The following is a 12,470-nucleotide window of genomic DNA, read 5'->3' as shown; positions in this document are numbered from 1 at the left end:
TTGATGGAAGTGCAGCAGATTTGTGGGTAACCCAGCCCAGGGGCTCTGGGCTGCCGGCCAACAGCTTTGATCTGAACAGCCACTGAAATCTGCACTTGATCCGGGCCAGGTCGACGCCCCGGGGACCCGAAGGCACCAGCCGCCACGGCAACAGATGGGCCAAACGGAGATGTGGTAAATGATAAACATAAAACCCTGTGACCATAAAACCCGCTATCACTTTCTCTCTCTCTCTCTCTCACACACACACACACACACACACAGCATCTGCAGACAGCGCGAGTATCAAAGAGCAGATTTTGAAACCTGCACAGTCTGAAAACACATGACGCATGTGTTTGAAGCGTCAGCCGCCTTTAAAAGCACGTCTGACCCACCTGCAGCCTCGCTGACACCGCCACACCAACAGTTTCAGTCACAGAGAATAAAAGTTTCCTCCATGATGTCAGCCATTGCTTTGGACATTTTAAAGCTTCAACATTAGCATTTAGCATCAAATCCAGGGATTTCAGTTAGCTTCAGCCACCTGTCACCAGAGTCTGTAACCCACTTTATTCTCATTCATATTCAAAACCAAAAGAATGACCACGACAACATCGGCTGCTTTTTCTTCTTCTAAGTTTTAGTGCTTCTTCTCTTCATCCTGCATGCTGCATGCAGGGTTTTGTAAAGCGTTGTGGGATGTGTGCGTGTTAGCAATGTTACATAAACACATTCTGGTTTCTTGCTCTCCTTCGGAACATCAAATCTTTATGATTTCAACAAAGCTACACCCTGATAAATGTTTTAATCTACAAAAGGCTATACAGCTTGGTATAAGCATGGCTCTTCATGCAGTATTGCCTCATTCTGCTGCTGTTTGCTCACACAGAGCGACTTCAGCTCCTCTGCTAACTCGACAAAACCACAGCTGTTACGTAGAAACGCAGGTTAGGTGTTTTCTGTCAGTTCGTCCAATAATTAATGCTGCAGTTCATTTAGTGGCCACTCGGGGCTCCAGAAGTGACTCTGAAGCAGTTAAATGTACTAATAAACCATCCAGGAAGTCTGTGCTCGAGGATATTATCTTTTACCGATCAGCAGATATCTCTGTGACGGAGTGTGTCCACCAAGTTAACCAGCCTTAGCTGATAACTTCATAACTTCACCCTCTCACTCAAACATAGTCATTAATGGTTTCATATGTCAACGGCCATTCAGAGTGTGTGCTTTTGTGACAGAGAGTGGTGGTGATAAGGAGCCAAAGATAAAAATCCGCTATTTGCAGACAACCAGGTTCATCACTTGCTTTTTTAATGCTTTAATAATTAACACGTCAGCCTCAATCGCACCTAAAGTGGGACTAAACTAGCTCGAAACCCCTAAAACTCCTAAACCGTGCTGAGCTGATCTCAATGAACATCCTCTCTGTGACACAGAAAGACAGAGAGGACCATTAGAGAGTGTGATGGAGAGAGATGAAGAGCGGCCGGGTTCCTGCCAGAACAGCCAGAAATGGATTAGAGCAAAAACAGAGCTCCACAGGAGGGATTTCAGGGCTGTAACTCAGCCGTCCTGCAAAGACAAATTGTCAGGATGGAGACACAAAAGCTCCGAGCGCACAAAACTGCTTCACATCAAGCCCGGCTGCTGGCCTTCATTTAAACCGGAGGAACATTATCTGCAGACGTTTGGTGAGTACACCGTGAATATGCAGAAACAGGCTGAAACATAACCTTGTTTGTCTCTCACAGAGAGTAACTGCTAAGGAGTTTGAGATCAGGTGGGATTCGAAATGATGATGGTGATAGTGTGACTTCAGTTCATCTCGTGTCATAGTTTAATTATCAGGAGGGTTCAGTTCACTCTACAGACCAGCTTTGCATCACAGCAAGAGCTGTTTTAGCCCCTCCCACTTTAAGTCAACTTTCTTTTGATTGGCTGCCCCTCTTAAAACAGGAGTTGGGCCGGCCCTTTGGGCAGACGATCACTATGTTAGGGATATGCCCTCTGTATGACATCACACAGGGACAAGAGTAGAAAAAAACAGAGTGAAGCTGAGCATTCAGCTCTCACACATTTGTACACGCACCGACCATTACTGAGACTCTGGCCATGTTCAACACAAGTACAGTTCTAATTGTTAAAAAAAAAAAAAAAAAAAAAATCGACCAAAAAAAAAAAAAGGGGGGGGGGGTACACACAGTACTCGGTGACAGTGGGGAGGAAAAACATAACAGGAAGAGCCCCCAAGAGAGCCAGGCAGGGGCAGCCAGTCTGCTGGTGGGGCTTCACATAGAAAAACTGGTCGTTTTATTTTGATAAGACATAACATTTGCTGATTTTCTTTCATCACAACAAAATCTGAACAACATTTTCCTGTTGAAGTCTGAACGTGCTTTTGTAACCATAGAAACAATAGCAGTTTCACATGCCCGCAGGTTGAACTGAAATGATGTGTTTAGACTGCACGGTCGGCACCGCTGCCTCACAGCTCGAGAGCCGTGGGTCCTGTAAATCATCTGCAAACAGCTTCCAGGGTTAAAAACAACAAAGGCCTACAGAGCGCTGCTGTCTGCGGGCCGCCTGCAGCGACACACACCCACCTGAATCCGCCTCTCCTCCTCCTCCCTCCTCTTCCTTTCCTCCTCTTCCTGCTTCCTCTTCAGCTCCATCTCTGCTTTCCTGCAGAGATGAAACACAAAAGCAGAGATGAGGGCAGAAAAGCGGAAAGAAGGCAAAAGACATTTGGAAGAAGAGTAAAACATCAGAGAAAAGGAGACAGAGGGGGACTGAAAGTGCAGCGCTTCTGTGTGTTCACTGTTATGTTGAGCGCTCTCAGACGATGATGAATGACTCGTAAATACTCAGATCTGAATGTAATCGGTGAAATATTTGCGGTGTGACACCAACTGCCTCTTGTTCTGTTTGTCTCCAGAAGAACCAGACCTGCTTTCCTAGCTTTCATTCTGACGCTTTAGTAACAGGAGTAAAAACAGCTTGGAGGGGGATGAACGCGAACACAACCAACACATTTTCAGCAGCGTCGACTTGACCGTTATTAACAGCTGAAACCTTTTACCAGAGGCATGATTTTCTAACAGAATTAATATTTTCCTTTAAAAGGCTTTTTGAAAAGTTTGTTGCAGGTTACTGATCTGTAAAAACACGTGGCTTTGTAGCTAATGTGCTTTTAGCCCCATATTTGGTCTCCACCAACCACTTGTTATCACCTTTAAAAAGTTTAAGTTAGCACAGCAAAGAAAGGTGCATCATTTCAAACCCTACTTTCATTTAAACTCGGTTACACGTCAAAAAGTTGCTCCGTACGAAAATCAGATTTAAAGTGGAAAAACAGACCTGTTAGCTCCTCTTCATTTCCTGTCACACATTTTTATTAAACAAGGTTTCGATGATAAGTGCACATAAATCCTGAGAGCCAGACACAGAAGCCCCACCCACCTCCTTCTTTATGAGGGGCAGCCAATCAGAAGAAAGTTTTCTTGACAAACAGAGGAGCAAGAATGGCTCGTTTCATATAATTTTCAGTAAAAGTTAAAGGAGGATTATTCTAAGCTGTGAATCATGCAAAGCTACTCCAGCAGAGTAATTTAAAAAACATGGAGCTGGAAATGAGCAGACTAGTCCCAAAAAACTAATTTCATTTTGGGTTTTTAGTCGACATATAATGTTTGATTTTTGTAAAATGATAAAAGAGTGATGCTGCGTTACTGGACGAGACATCAGATCGTTAGACTTCCTGTGAGAGCTCACCTAGCTGAGGTGGCCGTAAGGCAACTGCAAACCTCTCTACTCTCCTCTTTCATTAAAAGCCAAAGAATCCCAGTGTATGACTTTAGGGTTTAATTACTTAAAAAAGACACAGAGTCAAGCATATATTTTAAAAACCTCATTTACGAAGGTGGAATGAAGAATATTCAGTAATCTGCTGATTGATGGATTCCTCCTGTCGTCTCTCAGCCGTTTTATTTCTGTTGTGCGCTCACTGGAAAACTATCAGACCACTAAAGCTCTGACTTTTGGCCTCTTTACTACCTCCAGCTTGTCCTCGCCAGTCATGCAGGACCTGAAGGTTATTGTGCTGTGCACACGCTGCAGGCCGCCATAAATAGAAACGTCATCTTTGTGTGGAAAAAGATGACAGAACACGGGGCTCCAAGTCGTCGTCAAGACAGAAGTTTCTGGTTTCTTATTAGCTGGCAGGCTTTAGTGCGTTCTTACAGATACTACAAGGATTAAGGCTGCACGAGATCTGCTCTCATGACCTTCAGTCTGCGACCTTCAGGTGAATCCTGGGGGTTCATAACTCGCCAGAGGAGGAGAATAAAGTGAAGGGAAGAGGGCCATAAAATTCAGGCTGTCGTCTCTAATGTCTTATATTAGCAGCTAGTGGTTTGTGACGAACACAATGGCCCCCATCAGTCCTCCTAAAAGACCTTCCATCCCGCTGCAAGCAGCAATGTGGAGGACAAACCCGTGTGAGGAATACGAATGCCACAATCTAGGCGGGAAATGAAATTTTCCGTGTAAGCGATTGCGGCGTGTGATGGATTCAAATCCTCAGCAGTCTCTTAAACATCAAAAAGACCCGAGGAAAAGGATAAAGAGTGAAAACGGAGCGCGTGAGGCGGCACGTCGTCACTCCTGGATGGTTTTCTCAGCCTTACAAATACGACGCTCTGAGGAGGGCTGTAACAGCTCTGATTGGACAGCAGTCTGAGGTTACCTGCACAGCCAGAGCCCCTGAAAGCAGGTTTAGTGCTGACGCTGGGCTGTTGAACTTTGAATGAACTTTTTAAGGAGGATGGCTGGTATTTGTGCACGTTAAGCAGATAAAACAGAGCTCGTAGTTTCTTTTCTAAAGGACGTGTGATATTCAGGTGGAGCTGTTAAAGCCTGGCTGATGTTTAAAGATAACTGTATAATATGAAGTTCGTTTTTTGTATTCCTCCCATGTAACGTGAAGTTTTATCCGCCATGTCTTAGGCTTTATCTTTACAGACCATGCAAATACAGCAGAACTTTGAAAGAGTTCACTCCAAATTTATGCCCTTTTCCTTTTGGTTCAAGTTTTGGAGATTTCAGAGGTAGACGTGTCTGCCTTCACTTCAGTATAATGGAAGCAGCCAGCCCTCGCCCCGTGATCTGGTCTTGAGCTGAAAGAAAACTAGAGCTTTCAGAGCTGAAGAAGGCTCTCAGCTGAGGGGTGAAACATCTTCAGAAAGCTAAAAGAAGTCCATCTGCCTTCGACCTGGATCACTGAGACGCTGCACGGAAACACCTCCGATTTATTAACTACTCGTATTCACTCATATTTATACTGATTTTGTTTCTTAATTTCAATTTTATGCTCTGTGCTTTAAGCTAAGGTGTGCTTGTGTGTGTGGTGTGCTTTTATATTGTGGATGAAAGAGACTGGTGCATGAGCCGAGGTCGGCATGGAAACCACCGTGACATGTGACTGATGTTCGTAACCACAGTGAATCTGGGAAACTCCGGCACAGAGCAACTTACGTTAGACATCTCTGTGTTTGCACAGTGATGTTTGTGCAGGACACATGTCAGAATAAAAGAGTCTGAGTCTGTTTATTCACATTTTGTGCTTCTTTTTGTGCACATTTTGTGCATTTTCTTTCTCTTGTCGACAAGAGATGTTGCTGAATCTAAGCAGATCTTCTAAAGCCCCACCCACCAGGCGCATCACACACAGGAAGACCGAATCTTACTTCCTGTGTGGACTTTCCCACTTATTGTCAAATGATGCAAAAACCACTTTTTTAGCAGTTATTGATGACCTCACAAAGGGGCTGTCAGTGCTGCGCTTTGAAATGTTGGTCTGTGTTTTAGTGGGTTGTTAGGTGGTTGCTAGGCAGCATTAATAACCTGTGTGTGTGTTTGTGAGACCATGGTTTTCAGGAGATGGATAAACTCTACAAGTGGGTCACTTTAGCACATTGCTTGGTGGTTGCTAAGCAATCTGATGACATGATAGCATTGGATACAGGGCCTGAGATGCACCTGTGTGCCAGTGTTGTTTGATGGTGTAGGAGGAGTTGGCGTGTTTTATAAGACAGGCTCTCACAAACCTGAGACTAATTCTGCAGAGCTGTGGTGTTAAAGTGAAGCTAAGAAACCCTACATTATTCACAGAAGGTGGTGGAGAACAAAAACGGAGCTAAAACAGAGACTCGGAAACAGCAGGAAACTAAAACAACTCCAGCTGGACAGGCTCCTGAAACCTGAAACCAACATGAAGACAATCGATATAAACAAAATTTAGCTTTTGCCATTTTTAAATCCTCAGGTATTAAAGGTTACATGGCAACGCAGCCCAGTAACAGTAAAAACTTCCAACAAAATCTTCATCCTGAAGGCATCATCTCTGTTAAAAGATTTTGAATTTTATTAATATTCAACAGTGATAAATGTTTATGTTTAGCTTATTTGAATTGCACAGAAATGCCTGTACATAGCATGTCAGCAAATTCTTTAGCTGGAACAAAGTGATCACATGAGGAAGTTGCTCAAGTTTAGACAACACCCACATGTATTGTTTTAACCCACTACAAGATCGTTAATCAACTTGTTCCTCCTTGTCTTGCAAGGCTGCATCCTGTGCAGCCTCGTATGCAATCACCAGATAAGAAGTTGTTTTTTCCTAACTTGTACTCCACCCATGAGTGTTACGTGAGTAGGGCAGTATATAATAAAGTCTGAGTGAATGCCTGGTGCGCTTTGCCTGCACGTTTCTGTAGTCGACGGAACGTGGTCAGGCAATCGTCCATGTACATGAATTAACTCTGGGCCCATGATTCTTTGCTTTCCTGAGGTTTTTCTCCTTACATTTCTTGGTCCTCCGAGTCGGAGTTGGAAAAAGCAACTCGATTGTTGTGACTCCAAACCAGAGATCTACCTGTATCCTGTCGCCGTGGGGGGGCCCGTACCGCAGACTGTCGACAGCCTCCTCAAGGAAGGAGTGAAAGTCCTGGGACGTAAAAAAATTCGGGTTCAGGCCGGTTAAGCGGTCCACGGCGCTGGGATCCAGTGAAAGACCTCAAACATAGACGGAGAGATCTTGGAAAGGTAAAGAATCCACTCAATCACACTCGCGTAAAACGAAAGGGTTTGACAGTCTAATCCACTGTACGGATTTTTAAAAATACGTGTAATAAGGTTGACCCACTGCAAGAGCTCATAGGACTAATCCGCCGAAAGGATTGTAAACTAAAACACGTTAAAGGTCTCACCCGCCGTAAGGGTTTAGGAGTGATCCGCCGTAAGGATCTGCGCGACTGTGTGTAAATGTCTGTGTTTTCTGTGTGTCGGAAGTAAGTGATTTTTTGACAGCACAATAAGTTGCTGAACTACTTCCATTGTTACTGTCTTTTTATTTACTGTTAGGAGCTCAAGTGCTGGTGACAAAGGGGAAAGGTTGGGTTTCATCCCTTAAAACTGGCACCGCTTCATGAGTAGTATGAAGTAGAAGGGCGTGTCAGCAACCACCCCCGCGTCTCGTGCCAGAGACGGCTCTGTAGTTGTGTGATAATGGATAATCAGCCCACCAAACTCACTGCTGACGAGCAGTGGCTAGAGAAAAATGTCCAGGCGCCGGACAAATTAGTGTTTATACATGGAGATCAAAGTAGTTTAAAGTAGTTTAAAAAGGGTTGGAAACAGACCCGACTGAATAATGAAAAATAAACGAACGGCAAAATTAAATTACAACTTATCTTTAATGTATTCATACTAATAATAGCAAGGATAACAACCTGTAAACTGGTGTTAATGATGAAATAATATTAATATGAAGAGGCACCTCAGTCAGTTATGATGTGAGGTGGATAATTGTTGAAAGTAATCTGCATTAAGCTTAGGGTTGCTCAAATTCAGTGCAATGACATATGAAGTAAAATAGGTAAATATTTTAACTAATTAAGTACATAGAGGCACTTGACCTGCTTGAAAACTTGTCATCCTGGATGAGACTTTGCTGAGATATAGAGCAAACCTATAATAACAACTAATATGCTGAACCCTGTATGAAACAGCTGAAAACTACATGACGGAGAAGCTGAATTGAATATGAAAGTGCAAGTCTTTGCCACTGTGGGGCAAAGCACGCAACCACTGTGTGAGGTTGCGTTGTGGTCTTTTCTGAGCTGATGAGCAAGCTACACATTATCAGATCAGGAGCTGACTGAGAACTCTTCAAAGAGAGGGAAATAGAACTGTGATAACTGGAATGTGCAGAGTTTCCGTGAGCAGTTTTCCTGCATCTTGACTCATATGTGTAGAGTGTTCATAGCATCAGCATCAGCATCATGTTTTAGTTTATTTGTTTTGGTGGGTTGAAAAATAGTTAAATAAACTTGTGATCATATTTATGGATCACGATAGCACATGCCATTGGCCAAATGATTTATTTACGCAGATGAAAAAAGTGAGTGTTAATGTGTCTGACGTCACAGTGTTTTTGTACGCTGTGTAAAAGTAATTGCCTCTGATTGTGAGAGCGGTGATTCTGCAAGTCACCAGCTATTGAGAAGAAAAAAAAAAAAAAGAGTAAAAAAGAGACAAAATTTACATTGTAGATGAAAAATAATCATAGGAAAAAGGTTTTGTGTTTATCAGCCAAGAACAACTACAATCTCATTTTCTGCTTTTAAGAAAGGACAGTTCACAAAAACAAAAACAGAGAGAGAGAGTTGTGTGTGTTGGTTAAGCAGTGATAATAATAATGAAAATGTCTTAGTTTGTCACTTTCAGGTGAAAAGCAGACCTGAATCAATTTTCCACATGCAGCGGTCGGAAGAAAGTTATAGTTTAACATCATTAGAAACATTCAGGCCAAGTTTCTGGCTAACTTATTTACAGCACCATGTGTCTCTTAAACTCACAAGCGAGCTCTCACTCCTCCCTGAAGACAAGGAATGCAGCTCCAAAGAGCAATAACATGGCAGATAAAGAGACAGCAGCAAAGTCCTGGGCAAAGAGTCCCAGCAAGCAGCAGCAGTGTGGACAAACAGCATCAGAGAAGAAGAGCAAACCCATCATCCTGCCTGATTGGATGAATGGCACTGTGTTCCCAACAAGCTGCAAATTCACTGTGCATGTGAAAAGAACGTTTGAGGAGAACTGAGGAGACTGTTGGAGTTTGACATTTGCCACCTTTGGAGAAAATGGCAAGAAGAGACAGTGAAACACAGGACAAAGCTGAAAGAGAACTGCCTGCTATTGGACTGTTGAAGTGGGAGAGGAAAACAGTGAGAGTAAGTGAGAATGCTGGTGTTTAAAGTGGGAAATCAAAATTTGGGTTAGCAAACCTGGGAAAAACAAAACTGACTGCTTAAGTGGGAAAATTGTGAAGGAGTCTGAAACACTGCAAAAAGAAACATACAAAATCACACACACACAAGCAGAACATGCATTAACCCTACTAACACTTCCAAACACAAGAGAACTCATGAAGATTAGACAACATCTTAAGCATGTGAGTCTGTTTACCATCTTGTCCAAGTCACTTAGTGTGATGCAAAGATCAATGGACTCATAGCACATTAGTTACAAAATGATTAAATAATAGCAGAGAAATGTGTAGGAAAGGCAGCTTTAAGAACATGCTCTGCTGGATATGCAGCTCCACAGACATGCATTAAACCTGCCTAATAACACAAACACCCATGTAATGAAAATTAGCTTGTTATCTCTCATCAGTGTTAAAATAGTGTGAATTTAACAGACACTTGTTATCAAATGCTGAATTTATCCAATAAAAAAAAAATTGACTCTCTAGGTTGCAGGACAACAGTTTAACTTTTGTGGGGAAAAAAAGATTCTAGTTTGACCAACCAGTGATCAGACAATAAATTTAGTTGTTAATACAGTAAATTGGGAGATGCTTTCTGCTTGATTGATGCAGCACAAGTAATTTACTGTATGAGGGAAATTCTATTTTTGTGATAACATTTTGAATATGCATTTCTGTTGTCCTGTCATCTTAGTGGGTTAATAGCTGATATGCAAATTAGTTGATCGTTCTTAGATTAATGAAAGGTGACTGAATTCTTAGCACCAGTGAATGAGATGTGTTGGAGTTTGTTAGAGTGGAGACTCTAAAACACTGAGTTTCCTGTTTTGATGTGCGAGTGTATCCTGTACCTAGATACACAACTCTGAATACGTCAGAACAAACTTCTTTTGTGAAGTGCATGACAACATGTCACATGTTTTATGATGACGGAAAAAAAAAGGGAAACTGAATAAAATGGGTGTGTGTGGCCGAAATAAGTGAGAAGCACAGACCTGGGGATAAACTCATAGCTAATAACATATTAGGCTTATGTTGTGTGTTGTGCAGCTGATGGTTGGTTTGGAGTGAATCTAGCTGATGATTTTTTTTTTGTTGTGAAGTTGAGCCTGCCAATTAGTATGATAGTATAATAAATCATGCTAATGGTATGATTTACCCTCCTGAGATGAGGAGCTTGTGTCATGACGTAACAAGGCCTTTTTATTTTGATACTTTCACAGTGCACTGAAAGTTTTGTTTGATAATCTCTGTCTGAGCAGATCTGCACGATTAGAAGCGCTATACGATACGTCGTCAAGAAAATTGTTACAAGTGAGTTTCTCCACATTAAAATGGGCTCAGGAGAAAGCCACTTATTTGGGACAATTAGAAAATGAGAGTCCCTGCCTAAAAAGGATTCAGCGAGGTAATCCGATCTAAAATTCTTCTTTTTTTTTCTTTTGAAATGACGTCATTTTGCTGAGGGTGGAAATCAAATGCGGCGATAGTTTCCACTATCAGCAAAGAAAGAATGGATGAATGAATGAATGAATAAATGGAAATAAAAACAAATTGACTGACTGGTAAAAGCTGACAAGACTTGACCACGACTCAAAGTTAACCTCCACCTAGAAAGGCCAAAAGGGTGGATGAATTTGTGTTTCTTTTACAGGAGCAGAAAGATGACAGCAACATCCGAGGTTGCATACCGATTTGACTTTTAAATGCCACTTTCTGTGTTTGTGAATCTACCAGGGGTGTGTTATTCATGGGTTTGTGTTGCTCACAGAGATTACTGTGAGAAAGAGTGTATACACCTGCGCAGCGCTAACATTTACATTTCTTTTCTACAGCATTACAGTTCTTCATGTGACTTGATCATGTGATTTATACCAGAACAACTAGTTAATGCTTTTCTACTACAGGATTTCTGGGTTTATGTGTGAAGTTTGATTTCACTTCCAGATCTTGTTTTTCAGGCCATGATGGTGTGTATGCAGGCTCCTGGCGGAGCCAGTTTTTAAGCAAACTTAATAAGCAAAACACACTAACATCTTTTATTGCAGGATTATAGGTCCGAAGTGGTGCTGCTCCAGAGGAGGAGATGCCCTGATGTTGCCTGGGACATGATCTAGCTAACCTTTTTCTTTAAGACAGGAATTTGGTTTTGATATGTTGACTCATGGGAGTGTCCATGCGTCAAGAGGAGGGGTCCAGGATTAACATGAAACAATGAATTAACATTAAACTATGTTTTATATGATTTTTGCACCGATTTGTGTGATTAACAGTTCATTCAGGTATTAAACCTATGCAAGTGGTGCATCCATGTTCAGATGAGGCTTTGATGGCCTATAAGTGAAGTTCACTGAACTAAAGAATGTGGTTTGATGATTTTTGACATGCTCTCCAAATAGAAGTTTTTCCTCCTAGCAAGGAAATACAGGTGCAGCAGTCATCTCCTGAGAAATCTTCAGAGGCCCAGTGAGAAGCAAGAACCATTCCAGGCATAGCTGACAGCCCAGGCAGTGGTTGAGGTCAAAGGTCGAGCTGGTTGGGGCCCATCATGAGATTAGACTTTGGAGCCGCAGCAAGGACCACGAAGCTGCGTTGGAATGAGAACTGTGCCAAGGGGGATTTCCAGAGGCCAACAGAGGAGATTGTGGACAACAGACGGGCACCTGAAGGATGAGGGGAGCGTGCCAAGCTCCATCGACAGCACAGGGGGAGTCCGAGGATGACATCATGATTCTGTGAAAAGCACAGGAACCAGAAGCTATGGTGGTGATGACAGCAGTTTCCTATGAACATCACCTAATGCTGTGTCACTGTACTGTGCATACGATGACACTCTGAAGACTGCTGGGATCATAACAGCAGTAAGATAATTGGACCCACCACCCTTTCCACAGAGGGGTTTTTTCTGCAGTAGAAGAGTCATAAGTATTCCTATCACAGGACAGAAAGTTCTCCATGCCCTTTTCCCATGGATAGGGACTGGAAAACATGCTCTCGGAAGTGAGACACTGGACTATAGATTCGGCTTGTTCCTCAATGCATCCTGCAAGGTCAACGAGGGACATAACCAAGAAATGGACGCTCTCCGAATTGCTGTAATGCAATATCGTGTAGCACTGGACATGATCCTGGCTGAGAAAGGAGGATTGTGTGTCTTATTCAA

The 12,470-nt window shown here is 42.5% G+C and overlaps 1 protein-coding gene across 5 annotated transcripts in view; it reads right to left on the bottom strand.

Moving 5' to 3' along the window:
- Positions 1–12,470, bottom strand: part of LOC146502145 (unconventional myosin-VI) — a 154,823-nt gene that overhangs the window by 31,314 nt on the left and 111,039 nt on the right. For all 5 annotated transcript variants that reach the window (XM_085133606.1, XM_085133608.1, XM_085133609.1 and 2 more), the window contains exon 27: positions 2,586–2,664. In XM_085133606.1, coding sequence (XP_084989732.1) covers positions 2,586–2,664 — 79 coding nt within the window. The remainder of the gene's footprint in view (positions 1–2,585; positions 2,665–12,470) is intronic.

This window comes from Neolamprologus multifasciatus, chromosome 15 (assembly GCF_963576455.1).
Source record: "Neolamprologus multifasciatus chromosome 15, fNeoMul1.2, whole genome shotgun sequence".
In the NCBI taxonomy this organism is placed as follows: Eukaryota; Metazoa; Chordata; class Actinopteri; order Cichliformes; family Cichlidae; genus Neolamprologus; species Neolamprologus multifasciatus.
This window is presented reverse-complemented; position numbering and strand designations above follow the sequence as displayed.